The sequence below is a fragment of the Suricata suricatta genome, chromosome 12, assembly GCF_006229205.1.
Source record: "Suricata suricatta isolate VVHF042 chromosome 12, meerkat_22Aug2017_6uvM2_HiC, whole genome shotgun sequence".
Lineage (NCBI taxonomy): Eukaryota > Metazoa > Chordata > Mammalia > Carnivora > Herpestidae > Suricata > Suricata suricatta.
In genome coordinates, this window is record NC_043711.1 from 20,725,172 (window position 1) to 20,743,852 (window position 18,681).

Here is an 18,681-nt window from a genome sequence, read left to right on the forward strand (position 1 = left end):
CTCCACAATGATAGCATGGAGCCTGCTTGGGATTCTCTTTCCCAACCCCCTGCCCCTCTCTTAAAATAAGTAAACTTAAAAAAAAAATGAAGTTATCCCATATTTTCAAGACGACACTCAAAGGCTTGAAAACAGGAAAAAGGATATATTAGGCAGATGCAAGCAGAAAAGGGGTAATTAGAACGTCAAATACTTAACATTAGAAATGTGGCGGGGTGCCTGGGTGGCTCAGTCGGTTAAGCATCTGACTTCGGCTCAGGTCATGATCTCATGGTTCGTGGGTTCGAGCCCCGCATCAGGCTCTGTGCTGACAGCTAGCTCAGAGCCTGGAGCCTGTCTGCAGATCCTGTGATTCCTTCTCTCTCTGACCCTTCCCTGCTCACACTGTCTGTCTCTCTCTCAAAAATAAAAACAAATAAAAATTTTAAATAAAAAAAACACCAGAAATGTGGAAAGGAGGGACCTCTCATAGCTGCCAAAATGTTGCTGTTCTGAATCAATTTGCGCTAAGTAATACATGAAATGTATAAAGAATTTTACATACATAAGAGTTTGGCAGTGCTCCCACTCTGTAGGAGACCAGTCGTGCCTTTCAGGTTTTGGTAGGTAAGTGGGCAGGTGTAGGCAGGCAGACTTTTGCACTTTTTCTCCATACATGGAACATCTTCCCAGACACACAGGACTTGTTCTTGCCTGTCACTCCAGTCTGATAGGACTGTAAGTCATCTCCTACTGCTCTATCAAAGTCAAGTGGTATGCCCCATCCTGTATGCACTGATGTATCTCACATTATATATTTTTTCATTGTCCTGTCCCCCTCTACAGAATGTAAGCTCTGTGGGAGGGAACAGGGATCCTGTTTTTACCCACTGCTGTTTGCCCAATACTTCTAAGAATTGGTGAGACATTGTAGATGCTCAATAAATAATTACTAAATGAATGATTCAGAGCTGCATTATCCAATGTGTTGCCATTAGTCACCTGGTCTATTTAAATTTAATTAAAACTAAAATTAAAAATTGAGTCCCTCAAACTAGCCACATTTCAAGAGCTCAAAAGCCACGTATGACCAGTGACTACCTTTGCAGAGAATACAGATACAGAACATTTCCATCATCACAAAACTTTACTGATCAGGTCTTATAGAGGTTTGAATATATAAAGGCAAGTAGTTGTGTCTGTGCATAACAATCACCTTTAGTAAATGCCCACAGGACTGGTCCAGCTACTGAGCCACAGGGAAAAACAATCCCAAGAAATAAAAGTTAATGCAAGTCATTTTCACTAACCACAATGCAATGTAGCTGGAGCAAGGAGATCGAATTTTCTTGGCTCTCTTCCCCCCACACCAGAGAGAGCATGTGAGTGAGCACAAGCAGGGGGGAAGACCGGCGGGAAAGGGAGGGGGAGAATCTTAAGCAGCCTCCACCGCTCAGTGCAGAGCCCAGTGCAGGGTTGGATCTCACTACTGACTGAGATCATGAGTCAGATGCTTACCTGACTGAGATACCCGGGTGCCTGGATGTTTTTGGCTTTCTAAATACATGTGTCCCCTGCTTTCCAAAAGCGTGTTTCACGCCACTTCACTTTTCTGAGAGTCTTAATTAACATTGCCACAGTAATGGCTTTTCTCATAAAAGCGAAAATCTTCAGATTTCTTTCAGTTAGCAAAAACAGGTACTACTGTGGGTCTTAAGGGCAAAGAACTTTCAGAAAGTGGGAGATACTCTCTGTTTCTCACCATTTCAGCTTACCAAAGGTTTCATAGGAGTGCTCTTTTTAGATAACAAGGGAAATTATGTATATGGAAACGTTTCTTAAAGAGAAAAACACAATTACTGACTTTAAAAACCTGTCAAAAATATGTCAAAGTCTGAAATATGGTCAAAGGTATAGTGAGAAGAAAATTCATACTGTTAAAGGTGTTTTATATTTAAGAAAGATAAAAAATGATTAAGCACTCAAAAACCACAGAATAACCAAAAGATACTGGAATGAAAACCAAATGAATGTTTAAACAATATAAAAATATATAGAATAGGAATAATAACATATAGGTAGGAATTTTTTAATGCTAAGAAAATATATGCATTATACAAATTAGTGAGAAAACTTAACTAAAACTGATGTCTCTCCAGAAAGATATATTCATAAAACATGCAAGAAATGGTGAATAGGTCAGAAGGACCCACAATTTGCCAACAATGTGCCCCAGACTGGGACTGGGAAGAGGTGGCTTTACTGTTGAGTTCTAACAAATTCTTCAAAGTGAAAATAAAAGAGCTCAGAAACCAGGCTCCTTGCACCATGAGGGCAAGGAGTAGTGTTTGACTCACCACTGTATCCCCGGCTCCTGACGCAGCACCTGGCACGTAGTAAAAACTAAAAATCTGTTAAGTGACCGGAAAGGGAACATTTCAGTAGGGTACAGGAACACTTTTAGTTATAAAAAGTGAAAACATTGATGGAACAGCATTCATTTTTAAAATCCCTTGAATCCAAAAGTGAAAATTTACAAATCAAGACTTTTATTTTATAAAAACAATTTATTTCCCACCTGGGAATTACCCATTATATACAACTAATAAAATATGTGATATATAGTCATACATTTAAAACATGGGAGGATAACCAATAATTTGACAGACAAGAAGACAAACTTCAGGAGGTAAGTATGTCCAACATAACTAAAAGGAACTGGACTTCACTTACAAATTGCTTAATTGGAAAAGGAATTAGTGTTTAAGAAATGTTTTCGCTGATGAAAAGTCACTCTATAAAAAGCAAAAACACTGATTTACAAAGCCAAATTATTTCTTAGTTTCAATTCTTGCATATCCTATATGAGGTTCATATTAAATGAAAAGGTTAAACAGTATATAAAAAGGGAATTTAATTGCTCAAGTACTCGATACTACTTCATACTCTATAGCTACTCACAGAATCATGAATTGATTTTTTAAAAAAATAATTTATCAACTACTTCTTAAGGTTATTAACAATGACAACCAGTATCCCTACACATTTTATGTCATTTATTTCTCCTATTGCTTTTATCACTATAGTACAATATAAAACTTCCAATCCAATATTTTATGGCCCTTACATATCAAACTAATTAGTACCTTAGAAAAATAAAGTTCTAAATATAAAGTCGGTGGTTTAAGGCTCAGTAAACAATAACCAAGCAAAAAGTCTTATAACAGATTTTCCTCATCAAGAGTAAGATTAGCCGAAGGTTTTTTCCTTTGTGACATTGCTTCATTTTACTGTTCCATCCATTTTCTTCCTCAGTTAAAAAAAAAAGATATAAGGATGTCGAATGGCCTCCAGCCATTATTATAGGTTTGTTTCTGTTTAAGCCGAAAACCTTTGAAAATAGGTCTTTAGTATTGGCAGATTAAAATAAATTATCAAAAATTCACATTTTCTTCAAAAAACTTCAACTGGCGAACTTTCACACTGTAAGTTGTATATTTTTCACCCATGTGCTCCTGCAAACGTACCTAGTGGGGAAACAAAAAGAAAATCAGTATGTAGTAGAAAATAAATTTTTTTTTAATCTTAGAAGAAAGTCTTTTCAAGAAAAAAAAAAAAGGGCTTTTCTAAGCATGATACCAGAGGTGGAAACCATATGGGATAGTATTATCATATTTAAAATTTTTTAAATTTCAAGATATCAAAAAATAAAGTCCTGAGATATTAAAGAACAAGCAATACACGGGAAAATTTTCAACATACATGCCAAAAAATTAATACCATTCATATAATATAGAGCCTTTGGGGGTGGCTGGGTGGTTCAGTCCATTAGTGTCGGACTCTTGGTCTCAGCTCAGGTCATGATCTCACACTTTGTGGGACTGAACTCTGTGTTGGGCCCTGCACTGACAGCAGGGAGCCTGCTTGGGATTCTCTCCCTCCCTCTCTCTCTGCCCCTCCCTCCAACCCTGTCTCTCAATAAATCAAAAACTTTAAACAGCACAGAGTTTCTCCATTTTAAAAAAGAAATAGAGCGCTTAGAATCATTAAAATATACAATATTAGAACATTAGAATTGGTAAAACAACAAAATCAATCCTATAGATAATTCACCAAAGGTATTCACAAATTAACACAAATAACCAATTAAAACAAATTTCAATCTAATAATAAAACTACATATATGACATGACACAATATATGCCTGGAGTTAAAATAATACCTAATAGTGTGTTAAACAGATGTCACGTACCTCCTATCTAATGTACAGAGAAGGACACAATATCACTTTTGAGGTATTCAAAAATGCATAATCTGAATCTATTCAATAGGAAACACATCAAACAAATCCAAACCAAGGATCATTTTATAAAACATATGGCTGATACTCTTCAAAAATGTCCTAATTGTTCCAGATTAGATGAGACATAACAGATAACAATCTCATTTGGTTCCACATCTGGCACAATAGTTTGGGGAGCTCTGAGGACCCTCTCCTCAACTGAAACTGGTGAAAATTATTTTTTAAACTAACCATTTAAAGTCTCTGGAAGCAGTCCTGAGGGCATGCAGCAAATAAAGACACTTTTTTTCTCCCTCAAGAAAATCCACTAAAACCCATTAAGAACAGTGACAGCGAGGGGTGCCTGAGTGGCTCAGTCAGTTAAGTGTCTGACGTCTGACTTCTGACTTCGGCTCAGGTCATGATCTCAGGGTTCACGGGTTCAAGCCCCGCATCAAGTTCTGTGCTGACAGTTCACAGCCTGGAACTTGCTTTAGATTCTGTGTCTCTCTCTGCCCCTCCCCCACTCATGCTCTGTCTCTGTCTCAAAAATAAACAAACTATAAAAAAAAAAAAAAGAACAGTGAGAGCGGGTGGTGTCTAAGTGAAGATCAACTGCCTCCCTGCCCAGTCCCTGCTGAGTGAGACAAAACCTCGCTATGACACTACAGCCAACAACACAGGGCTCCCTTTCCATCAGCTCCTAGTCCACAGGCAGTCTTTCTGGGAAAGGCAGGACATCAGATCTCAGCCTGTCCCCCTCCCTCACATCTGTGGTTAAGGATACATTTTGAGAGAGTGCAGCCAAGAGGTAGGAACTTCCTTTTTATACCAGATTTGACTTGTACAATGGAGGCTGTACCTTGGGAGCAAGGCCAGTGAAAATATTGGGGCCCCAGTTACCATTGCCCCAGACCATAAAGTGAAGATTCCATGCTTGGGTGAAGCATGCCAAGAAGACCAGCCCTCCCCACCACTGAGCTTCTAAAGTAGGGGTATCACTCATAGACAAGTATGCTATTATCTTTGCTCCCAGCTGTGCTCAGAGATTTTGCCTGGGGTGAGAAGACATAAAACAGCACCAAAACTTTTCCTTAATGGACTGACCTAATTTAGAACAGAATGGAAACATTCAAGCCTACAAGTGCTCTCAAAAACTGAAGTAGTGGTGAATGGCAACGAAGAGGAGACTGGTATGCAGGCTAAACTGCGGGCCACCTACTTTGAGGAAGACAACCACAAAGCTGGGAGGAACCCCCTGGGGTCAAACCAAATTTCAAACACTGACCCTGGGAACTATCCCTTCAAAGAATCCCCCATTTTACTGGATCAGTCTGTGGAACCATGTGAGCCCCAGGACATTGTTGGAAACAATGTCTCCCTCCCTGGAGAGGCCAGTGCCCAGACTTATACAATGTACTTTCTGAAATGTCCAGTTTTCAACAGAAAGTTTTAAGACACACAGAAAAACAGGACAGTAAGACACATACACTGGGGGCAAAGGAAGGCAAGAGAGGCACTCCTAGGAGAGCAACCAGATGCTAGATTAGCAGGCAAAGGATCATTAGAAACATGTTCACAGAACTAAAGAAAACTGACTAAAGAAGTAGTTATAAGACGAACTAAATGGAATTTGTGAAGTGGAAAAGTACAATGACAAATGAAAAACTCAACAGTATATTTGAACTAGCAGAAAGAAAAGTAAGTGGGCTGGAGATAGATCAATAAAGATTATGTAATCCAAGATCAGAGAGAAAAGAAAATGAAGAAAAGTGAACATCGCTTCAGAGAAAAGTGGGACATCATTCAACGCACCAACACATGTGGAATGGGACTCCCAAAAGAAGAGCAAGAAAGAAGCAGAAAAATTGCTTAAAGAAATAATAGCTGAGCAATCCCTATCAAAACAACACCAGCATTCTTCACAGAGCTAGAACAAACAATCCTAAAGTTTGTATGGAACCAGAAAAGACTTCGAATAGCCAAAGCAATCTTGAAACAGAAAACCAAAGCAGGAGGCATCACAGTCCCAGACTTCAAGCTGTATTACAAAGCTGTAATCCTCAAGACAGCATGGTACCGGCCCAAAACCAGACACTCAGATCAATGGAACAGAATAGAGTGTGGTAGGGTCCCCTCCCTCAGGAAAGAAAAACACCTCAACGCAACCTAGCTATACACATACATGACAACATCCCTCACCACCTTGTAACATGAGACCACTTAATCAGACTACATGTTTGTGTGTTACCACATATGGGAGACAAAGAAGTAAAAAATATATAAAAAGCTACACCACGTGGCGTTTGGGGCTCAGTTCTTTGGAAACTCAATTGAGCGATGCCAGCAGGAATAAAGTTGCTTCCTGGACAGAAAAGCTCAGCGTCACGACTCTCTATTTGAAAATCTTGCTATACTACTTGGGGGCTCAATCCGGATTCGGAGACAATGCATTTCCACCTCCTTTGCCACCAGGGATAAGAACCTTGGAGCGCCGGGAGAGGCGGCTTCACCTGGCACCAGCAGACTGCTTGATCTGCAGGAAACTAGCCCTCCCGACCGGCCAGGGTGAGGACTCGGTGTGCGCCAGTGAAACCCGAGGCCCAGGAACCAGCACGGGGAGCACCACCCATCAGACTGGTCAGAGCCTGGGTTGGTTTTGGCAGACCTGCCCCTAAGAGGCAGAAGGGAAGCCTGATCACCTCCCAGAGCTTCCCTAGTAGCTCCACAGGGATGAGGAACAAAACTGCAACTCGAATGTGCTAGGCGGTGGGCTGGAGTCACCGTGTGACTATGTGTGGGGACTTGTCTCTCTTTCACTTCCTGGGTCAATGACTCTGATAATTAGAGCCAACTGTCTCTGGTTATTCTACTTCAGAACAAGGACTTTAAGGAATATTCCCAAGTAGCTGCCAAAACTCTTGTTTGTTTCGGAGAAATTCCCTGTCTTCTCTGGACTGACATGGACTGTCTAATTCAACTGGTGGAAAACAAGCAGTTTAAACAAAAGAAACCTGGAGTCCGCTCCTCTGTCCGAGTCGACAAGATATAAAACTGGGAATTCTCTTTCTCTGCCTCGTGCCAGCACCTCTCCTCATCAGCCTTCCCTTCCCCCTCCTTTTCTGCACCACCTGGGGGGCCCGCCTCAGGCGCCAGCAGCTCCTCCTCCCACCCTAGATGTAGAGGGGTGAGGACCACCCACTTCAGATTTCCCCACTGGAGCCCCAGATAAAAATAGACAACGGGGAACAAACTGATTGACTTTTAAATGGACACAGATGGAACAGATTTGGTATTTAAATAGATTTAAGTTTTTTGGTTTAAAATAGACATGTCTTTGGAGTTATCAGCATTAAATATATAAAACTTTTTTCTACCTAAGGTTTTCTAAAGGCCAAATATGCTCTTTTTTTCTCTGTTGAAATTTGTCACCTACATTATTACAAGGTTTAAGACAGATAAAAGAAGATCTAGGTGAATTTTCTGATCAGATAAGTATATAAAGGCTTTTCAGAATATTATGTATGCTTTTGAGTTGACCTGGAAAGATATAATGCTTTTGTTAGATCAGACTCTTAATGAAGCAAATGTTTTAGGAAAAACAAAATTAAGGAAATCTAAGGTTTAGCCCTTAAATTATGCCAAATCAGCCACTATTTTACAAACACAAAATGAGAGCCTGCTGGCCTTCATGGAGAGGCTGAGGGAGGCTCTCATTAAACACATCTCTCCTGACACCCCTAAGGCGGAGATTATTTTAAAGGACAAATTTGTCACTCAATCAACTGTAGATATTCAGAGAAAATGCAAAAATTAGCTGCTAGCCTTGAAGAGACCCTGGAGGAGCTCTTACGAGCTGCCAATTGGGTATATCACAGCCAACATTTAAAAAAAGAAAGAAAGAAAGAAAGAAAAAGAAAAGGAGGCTTAAAAAAAAATCTGGAGCCTTAGTCGTGGCTATGTCAGACGGGAGTTCCCAAAGGTCCAGGCACCAAGTGCCATTTATATGGCCATTCAGAGCACTAAGATAATGAGAATGTCCTCACAAGGGACAACCAAAATGAAAAGCCCTAAGCCATGCCCCTTATGTGGAGACAATCACTGGAGATCTGAATGCCCTCAGGGACCTCCATCTGTGAGGGTTCAGAGAAGCAACGTCCCTGGAAGAGACTAACTGGGTCCTGGGGCTCTTCACAGTGGCTCCCCGAAACCACACAACTGTCTATCAGAAACCCAGAGCCTCCGGTAACTTTAAATATAGCAGGAAGACTGGTCAAACACCTGAGCTACCTTTTCTGCCCTCCTTTCTGCTCCAGGCCAACTATCCAAACACAGCATGATGATTAGAGGCATCTCCAGAAAACTGCAAACTAAATTTTTCTCACAGTCCCTGGGATGTATATAGGGAAACCTAATTATTTTTCTCATTCTTTCCTGATAATGCCAGAGAGCCTTACTCCTTTGCTAGAAAAGAATATTATAACTCAATAAATTATAAATTTAAGAGACTATGGTGCTACTAACTCCAGGGCTGAAAAACAATTATGTGAGTTTTTGGAAATTACTGGATATTGTAGGCTGAAGATACCAGGGTTCAGAAAAATAGTTTGCCTGCTTTATCAATTATTAAAGGAGACTCAAAAATAAACTGGGGTCTGACTCCTAGACACTGTCTCCAGCCCTTGGAATGGTTACAAACAGAGCAGGGCAATTACTATTACGGAGCTCACGGAGCTAAAAGATCATCAAAACGCAGCATCAGGCCTTTCATTTAGGGAGGGGCAAAACTTATCAAATGGCCCAAAGGATGTTTACTAGAAAAAAAAATTTGTCAAAGACAGTTCTGCAAGTAGTATCAGCCTGTGAAGTATGTGTTAAAAACAATCTTTTCAACCACAAACTTGCTCTCCCAGGCAATCAAGGAACTGGAGGCTATCCAGGAAAAACTAACAGTTAGATTTCACTCATATGCCAAGGTCAAAGGAATGCCAACATCTGTGGGTATAGATTGATACTTTTACTAATTGAGTAAAGGCCTTCTCCTGCAAGACAAAACAGGCACAAAAAGTAATAAAAGTTCTGCTTAATAAAATAATGCCCAAGTTTGGCTTACGTAAAATTTTGCAAATTAATAATGGTAAATGGCTGGGGTGCCTGGGTGGCTCAGTTGGCTGAGCATCTGGCTTTGGCTCAGGTCATGATCTCACAGTTTGTGGGTTCAAGCCCCAAATCAGGTTCTGTGCTGACTGCTAACTCAGAGCCTGGAGACTGCTTTAGATTCTGTGTCTCTCTCTCTCTGTCCCTCCCTTGTTCACGCTCTGTCTCCGTCTCTCTTTGACTCTTTCTCTTTCTCTAGTAGAACTCCTGGCTCTTAAAAAAGTTTTACACCAGGGCACCTGAATGGCTCAGTTGGTTAGGCAGCCAACTTCGGCTCAGGTCATGCTCTTGTAGTTCAGGAGTTCGAGCCCCATGTCAGGCTCTGTGCTGACAGCTCAGAGCCTGGAGCTTGCTTTTCAGATTCTGTATCTTCTTCTCTCTCTGCCCCTCCCCTGCTCATGCTCTGTCTCTCTGTCTCTCAAAAATAAATAAATGTTAAAAAAATTTTTTTTAAAGTTTTACACCTCAAAATAAAAGCAGACTGTCTGCTATATTCAGCAAAACTCTAATACCTCACAAACATTAGATGCTTTAAATTTTTTTAAATTAAATTAGGGCCAAACTACACCATTGATTACTTCCTTTTCCTGCTTCTCCATCACCTGGGTTAGGAGAGATTCCCTGAGATACGTTGTTTACAAAGTCAGAGTCTCTCCTAGACTGTTTGACAGGTTTGGAAACTGCAGACATTATCTTAAGATGCCATCTTGTTGGCCAGTATAATCTTTACTTTGTGTTCTTCTCTTTGTGTCTGCTAATGTTTATGCCACCTCATGCCTGCCAGCCTTCCAGAACCATGCTGTGGGCCACTCAACCGACCCTGGGGTGGACTCTCACTCCTGTACGCCTACACTGTCTCTTATCAGCCTGAAGAAGCGAGAACGGTTATCGCCCCTGTTCCCCCACAACAGTTACAGGCCCTGTTCCAGGGGAGAAATAAATAGGGAAAGGGTAAGCCTTAGGCAAGGAGAGAAAAGGGACCTTCAGGGAGGCAGACCGCAGCTGCAAGTGGGAGGCTAAAGCAGCAGAGGGGGTTCTCCCCTTATAAAATCCCTTATGGGTGCCCTCCCCCCATTATCAAGGGCATAAGCGGGGGATCTAAATGAGATAGGCAATCTAACTCTAAGACAACAGATGCCTTGGCTTTACCCTAACCACCTTACACCACTGGGTCAGGGAGCGATTACCTGTGAATCTGATGACAGATGCTCCCCCCTTTAAACCAGGAGATGCAATATGGATAAAGGGGTGAAATGTCCAACCCCTTAAAGCCCCTCTGGAGTGGCCTGTTCACTGTCATTTTGTCCACCTCTACTGCAGTAGAGGTAGTTGAAGTGGGTCCCTGGATTGACTACCAGCAGAATGAAGCCAGCATCTTGAAACTAGAAGTGCATTCCTAATCCATCAACACTGTGCAAACTGACCATATGAGAAAAGCAATCTGCAACTCCAGGGCCTTCCGGAGACCACAGCCCTGCTTCAGTCACTCCAGAAGCTGACTAATCTATGCACAGCAGAAGCTTGAGGAATCAAGGCTCCATGAAACAACAGACTGTCCTTATTTTCTATATCTTTCCTTATTGTGATGCACTGTCATGCCCTGTTTCTCACTATTATTGTGATCCTTGCTCTACTCTTTGCCATAGGATTGGCCAAGGTTGCCCCAGCTGGTTAGAAATGTGGTGAGAGGTTTCTGTTAACACTCACCTCCCTTTTATAGATAGGATACTTTGTTGGTACCAACATGAGGAGACAATGGCCATAAGAGACTAGAAAGTTAGATCCCCACAAACCTTATAGTAAAACAAACCACCCCAGTCCCACTACCAAGGTTTGTTTCTCAAAAGCTCAATTATTGGGAAAAACTGTCTTGCCTAGTGGGGAAGAAGTTCATCGTCATCTCTGTTAAAAACTTAACATGTGTAGGCCAAAGATTTTGTAACTCAACTGCCTGGAAAACCCAATGTTGGGGGACCCTAGATCACCTTGAGCCAGCTCCCCACCCCTTGCCTAACTTCTCTCATCTCCGAGAAGCCTGAGACAATGTCAACGCAGCCATCAAATGGTGGGCCACAGGTGGACTATACTAGAGACGTGGAAGAACAGCCTATACAGTACTTCCCTCAGTCTGGTCAAGGTCACATGTGCTAAAAACTATTCATCCATCTTTCTTCCTGCTTCCACTTGCCAGAGGGAAACATTTGAGAATCCAAGTGTATGGGGACAAGGAGACTCCAAGGAAGCAGTGTGGCTTACAAATTGGCAGGTAAAAAGATGATAAATGCCCCCCTGAGCATACAGTCCATTATTATGGCCCTGCCACCTGGGCAGAGGATGCGTCTTGGGGCTACCGCACTCTCATTTACATGCTAAACTGCATAATCACACTACAAGCAGTTGTAACAATTATAACCAATAAAACTGCCAGAGCTCTTATTAGCCAAGCAACAAAACCAGATGCGCAATGCTATCTACCAAAACCGCTTGGCCTTAGATTACCTACTTGCTTCTGAGAGAAAAGTTTGTTAAAAGTTTAACCTAAGCAACTGCTGTCTACAGATAGATAATGAGAAAAAAGTCATAGAAGAGACCACAAATCAAATAAAAAGGATTGTTCATGTCCCGTCCAGACCTGGAACAGTTAAAACCCCAGGGAATTGTTTGGAGGATGGTTTTCAACTTTCAGGGGATTCAAAACTCTCATAAAAAGTATCCTCCTAATTCTGGGAGGTTGCTTAATCCTATCTTACTTAGCTCCCCTGGCTGTACAGTCTACCTCCAGTCTCACTGAGGCCATAATTTACAAAAAAAAAAAAGGATGGCCACTCATGTTATAAAAATATAAACCTCTAAACCAAGATGATGCTTTTTGACCCAAAATAGAGGCGTATGAGCACCAAAGTGGGGAATTTGGTAGGGTCCCCTCCCTAAGGAAAGAAAGAAAACCTCAGGGCAACCTGGCTATACACGTATGTGACAACATCCCTCACAACCTCATAACACAAAACCACTTAATCGGACTATATGTGTGTGTGTTACCACATATGGGAGACAAAGAAGTAAAAAATATGTAAAAAACTATGCCATGTGGTGTTCAGGGGCTCAGTTCTTTAGGTACGAACCCAACTGAGCAGTGCCAGCAGGAATAAAGTTGCTTCCTGGAAAGAAAAGCCTCAGTGTCATGACTCCCTGTGTGAGCATCCTGCTACAAGAGAACCTAGAAACGGACCCACAAACATATGGCCAACTCATCTTTGACAAAGCAGGAAAGAATATCCAATGACAGTCTCTTCAGCAAGTGGTGCTGGGAAAACTGGACAGCGACATGCAGAAAAATGACCACTTTCTTACACCATACACAAAAATAAACTCAAAATGGATAAAAGATCTAAACATAAGACAGGAAGCCATCAAAATCCTAGAGGAGAAAGCAGGCAAAAACCTCTCTGACCTCAGCCACAGCAACTTTTTACTCAACACGTCTCCAGAGGAAAGGAAAACAAAAGCAAAAATGAACTATTGGGACCTCATCAAGATATAAACCTTCTGCACAGCAAAAGGAAACATCAGCAAAACTAAAGGCAACTGACATAACGGAAGAAGATATTTGCAAATGACATATCAGATAAAGGGTTGGTATTCAAAATCTATGAAGAACTTACCAAACTCAACACCTAAAATACAAATAATCCAGTGAAGAAATGGGCAAAAGACATGAATAGACACTTCTCCAAAGAAGACATCCAGATGGCTAACAGATACATGAAAAAATGCTCAACATCACTCATCATCAGGGAAATAAAAATCAAAAACACAATGAGATACCACCACACACCCGTCAGAATGGCGAACGTAACAACTCAGGCAACAACAGATGTTGGTGAGGATGTGGAGAAACAAGACCTCTTTTGCCCTGCTGGAAAACAATATGGAGGTTCCTCAAAAAAATTAAAAATAGAACAACCCTATGACCCTGCAATTGCACTACTAGGTATTTATCCAAGGGATACAGGTGTGCTGTTTCAAAGGGGCACATGCACCCCAATGTTTATAGCAGCGCTATCGACAATATCCAAGGAATGGAGAGAGCCCAGATGTCCATCAATGGATAAATGTATAAAGAAGATGTGGTATACAAGGCAGTATTACGCAGCAATCAAAAAGAATGAAACTTGCCATTTTCAACTATGTGGATGGAACTAGAGGGTATTATGCTAAGCAAAATTAGTCAGACAAAAACAAAAATATATGACTTCACTCATATGAGGAGTTTAAGGTACAAAACAGATGAACATAATAAAAGGGAAGCAAAAACAATATAAAAACAGGGAGGGGGCGCCTGGGTGGCTCAGGCAGTTGGGCGTCCGGCTTCAGCTCGGGTCATTATCTCACAGTTCGTGGGTTCGAGCCCCGCATCGGGCTCTGTGCAGACCACTAGCTCAGAGCCTGGAGCCTGCTTCAGATCCTGTGTCTCCCTCTCTCTCTGACCCTCCCCTGGTCACAGTATCTCTCTCTCTCTCTCAAAAATAATAAAAAAATAAATAAATAAAAAGTAAAAATAAAAACAGGGAAGGGGACAAATCATAAGAGACTCTTAAATAAAGAGAAGACACAGAGGGTTGCTGGAGGGATTTTGGGAGGGGGGATAGTCTAAATGGGTAAGGGGCATTAAGGAATCTACTCCTGAAATCATTATTGCACTATATGCTAACTAACTTGGATATAAATTAAAATAAATAAATAAATAAATACCTCAAGAAAGAAAGAAAGATAGAAAGAAAATGAAAGAAGGAAAAAAGCTGAAAACTTACAAATGTATTGAAAAACACTGATCTACACATCCAGGAATGTCCATGAACTCCAAGCAGGATCAACTCAAAGAGATACACACACACATTAAAGTGCTGAAAGCCAAAGACAAGGAGACAATCATGAAAGCAGCAAGAGTAAAACCATCCCTTATATCACTTATAAGGGAACTGAAATAACCTTAACAGCTAACGTATCATAAACAATAGAGACCAAGGGGCAATGAGATAACATATTCAGAGTGTTCAAAGGAAAAAACTGTCAAGCAAGAAGAATCCCACAGCCAGTAAAGCTATCTTTCAAAAATAAAAGGTGAAGTAAAGACATTCTCTGGGAAAGAATCTGTGGCTAGCAGACCACTTTACAAGAACTATCAGAGGCAGTTCATCAAGCTGAAATCAAAGGACCCTAGACAACAATTTTAACTTACATGAAAACATAAAAGCACTACTTCGAAGGGAGCTTACAGAGAGGATGTGACCTCTGGTCACTTGTGAGCCTAATTCTGGTGACTGGAGGTTCCCATCCTCTCCTGTCCTACTCCCAGAGGCTGGTAATGTGGTGTTGAGACTACCTGGACAGCACATGTGGTTGAGCTCAGTTAATATAACATATATATGTGTGAGCTTCTGAGATCTGGCAGGTGGGTGAGGAGATCTACTCACCCTGTGGCTGCCCAAGACAAGCCTCATATGTAAGCTCCCTTCCTTACTAAAACTGCCACCTAGCAATGTGGAGTGTTTGCTGCTTCCCCCTCTCTCTCTGCCCTCCTCCTACAGGGGCCAATTTCAGATTACACCTCAAGAGTAATTATGCAAATAAAACCTAATATATATGCATATTGTTTCTTTCGTCTCTGAATTGATTTTAAAGTAATTATACAATATGGGGTGTCTGGTTGGCTGAGTCGGTTAAGCGTCAGACTTCCGCTTAGGTCATGAGATAACATATTCAGAGTGTTCAAAGGAAAAAACTGTCAAGCAAGAAGAATCCCACAGCTGGGCATCCGGCTCTGTACTCACAGCTCAGAGCCTAGAGCCTGCTTTGGATTCTGTGTTTCCCTCTGTCTCTGACCCTCCCCTACTCACACCCTATGTTTCTTTTTCTCAAACATAAAAAAAATTTTTTTTAATTAAAAGATAAAAAACAATCATACAATACAATATGTATGAAAGAGGAAGAGGAGGAAGCCCCAGGACTTCATCCCCTCATAGGGACAAAAATTACCCTGGCAAAATGCCTGATGTAACTATTTTGGAACTCTGCAGTCTATTAAAGACTTGAAAGTTCCAGGGGAAGGCTGGTAAACTGTGGTTAATTTCAGACCATTTCAGTTCCTTGCACCCCCAGCCTGGTGGCAGGCAGCTGGGCAGATGTTCCTGGAGCAGCCTGCACACAGCTTGTGGAGCCAGGGCAGGCAATAAGAACTTGTCCTCCAAGTCCTGGGGGTCTGTGTACAGATAGATGATTGCTACTTCTGATCAAGGAGTTGCAAACACAGAAGCAGGCAACCATTGTTGCAGCCCTCACTGACAGTTATAAACCACTCCCCTTCAGCTGAAACAACTTCCAGGGGATTTAAAAGAGACTTGATTGGGTCAGTTGGTTAAGCCTCCGACTTCAGCTCAGGTCAGATCTCACATTCGTGGGTTCGAGCCCCGCATCAGGCTCTGTGCTGACAGCTAGCTCAGAGCCTGGAGCCTGCTTCAGATTCTGTGTCTCCCTCTCTCTCTGCCCCTCCCCCTCTCATGCTCTGTCTCTCTCTGTATCAAAAATAAATAAAACATTTAAAAAAATTTTTAAATAAATAAATAAATAAATAATAAATAAAAGAGACCTGATATATATGCATAGTGGGAATCCCAGAAGGGGAAGAAAGAGGAAGAGAGATTTGAAGAAGTAACAGCCAAAATGTACAAAGTATTTAACAAATACATGAATATAAACATCCAAGAAGTTCAATAAACTCTAAGTAACTCTAAGTAGGGTGAAACAAACAGGTCCTACCCAGACACATCATAATCAAACTGTTGAAAGTTGAAGAGAAAGGGAGAATCTTGAAAACAACAATAAAGGAGCAACTTATCACATACAAGGGATCTCCAATGTGATATCAGATTTCTCATCAGAAGCTTTGGAGGCCAGAAGGCAGTGGGGCAGTATTTTCAAAGTGAAACAACAAGAACAAAATAAAACAAAAACCCAACTGTCAACCAAGGATCTTTAATCTGGAAAAATAGTGCCATTTGCAACAACACCAATGGACCTTGAAGGCATTATTCTAAGTGAAATAAGTAAAAAAATGAACTCTGTCTCTCTCTCAAAATAAATAAGCTTAAAAACAATAAAGAATTAATACCAATTATTCACTGTCTTCCAAAAAAACAGAAGGTGAGAGAACACTCCCCAACTCATTCTATGAAGCCGTTATTACCCTGATAACACAACCAAAGGCATCACAGAAAACTAAAGACCAGTACCTTGTAAGAATATAGATGAAAGAATCTTCAACAAAATACTAGAAACATGACTCCAGAAACATAAGTAGTAGAATGACCAAGTAAGGTTTAACTCAGGAATGCAAGGATGGTTTAACATCCCAAATCAATTAATGTTATATACTCTATCAACAGAATTCAAAACAAAAACCATATGATCATCGAAAGAGAAAGCAACTGACAAACCTAACACCTTTTTATGATTAAAAAAAAAACTCAACAAACTAGGAAAAGAAATCTTCTTCAAACTGAGAAATGGTATCTATAAAAACCCACAGTCAACTAATGGTGAAAGACTGGATGCTTTCCCTCCTAGATCAGAAACAAGTCAAGGGTTTCCACTTGCACCATTTCCAGCAATACTGTACTAGAGGTTTTAGCCAGGGCAATGAGGCAAGAAAAAGAAGTAAAAGACTTTCAGACTAGAAAGGAAAACTAACTCTATTCACAGATGATGTGATATTATATAGAGAAAAATTCCAAGAAGTCCACAAAAATAAAAAAGGATATTAAACCCAACAAACAAGTTCAGCAAGGTTATAGGACACAAGGTCAAGGTTTCCAAAATCAGATTTATTTCTATATATTTGCAGTAAACAATCCCAAATAAATAAAAGAAAATTCCATTAACATCAAAAAGAATAAAATACTCAAGAATAAATTTACGAGATGTAAAAAACTTATGCTCTGAAAAGTATAAAACATTGTTTAAAGAAATTTAATATCTAAAAGTTAATAAACATAAAATCACCTCATGTTTATGAATTGGAAGTCTTAACTTTGTTGAGATGATAAAAGTCCACAAATTAAACTGCAGATTTAATGCAATCCCTATAAGAATCCAAGCTGGGAGGAGTGCCTGGTTGGCTTAGTCAGTTGAGCATTCGACTTTGGCTCAGGTCATGATCTCACAGTCCACAGTCTGTGAGTTCAAGCCCCGTGTCAGGCTCTGTGCTGACAGCTCAGAACCTGGAGCCTGCTTCAAAATCTGAGTCTTCCTCTCTCTCTGCTTCTCCCCTGCTGGCGCGCGCGCGCTCTCTCTCTTAAAAACAAATAAACATTAAAAAAAAAAATCTCAGGTAGGAGCCTTCTTCAAATTCTGTGTGTGTGTCTCCTCCACTCATGCTCTCTCTTTCTCTCTTTCTCTCAAAACTAAATAAGCATTAAAAAGAAAAGAAAAGAATGCAGTCTGGAACTTCCTCAAACATTTAAATGTAGAGTTACCATGTGACGCAACCATTCCACTCTCCTAGTTATACATCCAAAGGAACTGAATCCACACTGAAGCTTGCACACCAATGTTTATACCAGATTTAGTCACAATAGGCAAAAGGTGGAAACAACCCAAATGTCCATCAACTGATAAAAAGATTAAACAAAATGTGGTATATGCACACAACAGAACACTGTTCAGCCATAAAAAGGAATGAGGTACAGATACCTGCTCCTTGAAGACATTACACTAAGTGAAAAAAGTCACAAAAGAACAATGTATTTTATATGATTCTATTAAATGAAATGTTCAGAATATGTAAATCATTCAGAAAGAAGGAAGGTTTAGTGGTTCCTTAGGATTGGAAGGAAGATAAAATAAGGCCAATAGCTAAGAGTACAAGGTTTCTTTTTTTTGTTTTTTGTTTTTTATTTATTTTTGAGAGACAGAGACAGCACAAGCAGAGGAGAGTCAGAGAGAGAGGGAGACACAGAATCTGACACAGGCTCCAGGCTCTGAGCTGTCAGCACAGAACCCAACACAGGGCTCGAACCCACGAACCATGAGATCATGACCTGAGCTAAAGCCGGATGCTTAACCGATTGAGCTACCTAGGCGCCCTCCTTTTAAAAAATTTTTTTTAATGTTTATTTATTATTGAGACACAAACAGAGCATGAGTGGTGGAGGGGCAGAGAGAGAGGGAGACACAGACTCTATAACAGGCTCCGGGCTCTGAGCTGT

General features: G+C 40.7%; 1 protein-coding gene across 4 annotated transcripts in view; it reads right to left on the minus strand.

The window, feature by feature from the left end:
* Positions 1 to 2,505: 2,505 nt before the first annotated feature.
* NEK4 (NIMA related kinase 4) overlaps positions 2,506 to 18,681 on the minus strand; it is a 42,211-nt gene continuing 26,035 nt past the window's right edge. For all 4 annotated transcript variants that reach the window (XM_029917608.1, XM_029917609.1, XM_029917607.1 and 1 more), the window contains one exon: positions 2,506 to 3,506. In XM_029917608.1, the coding sequence (XP_029773468.1) occupies positions 3,414 to 3,506 (93 nt within the window). In that variant the 3' untranslated portion in view covers positions 2,506 to 3,413. The remainder of the gene's footprint in view (positions 3,507 to 18,681) is intronic.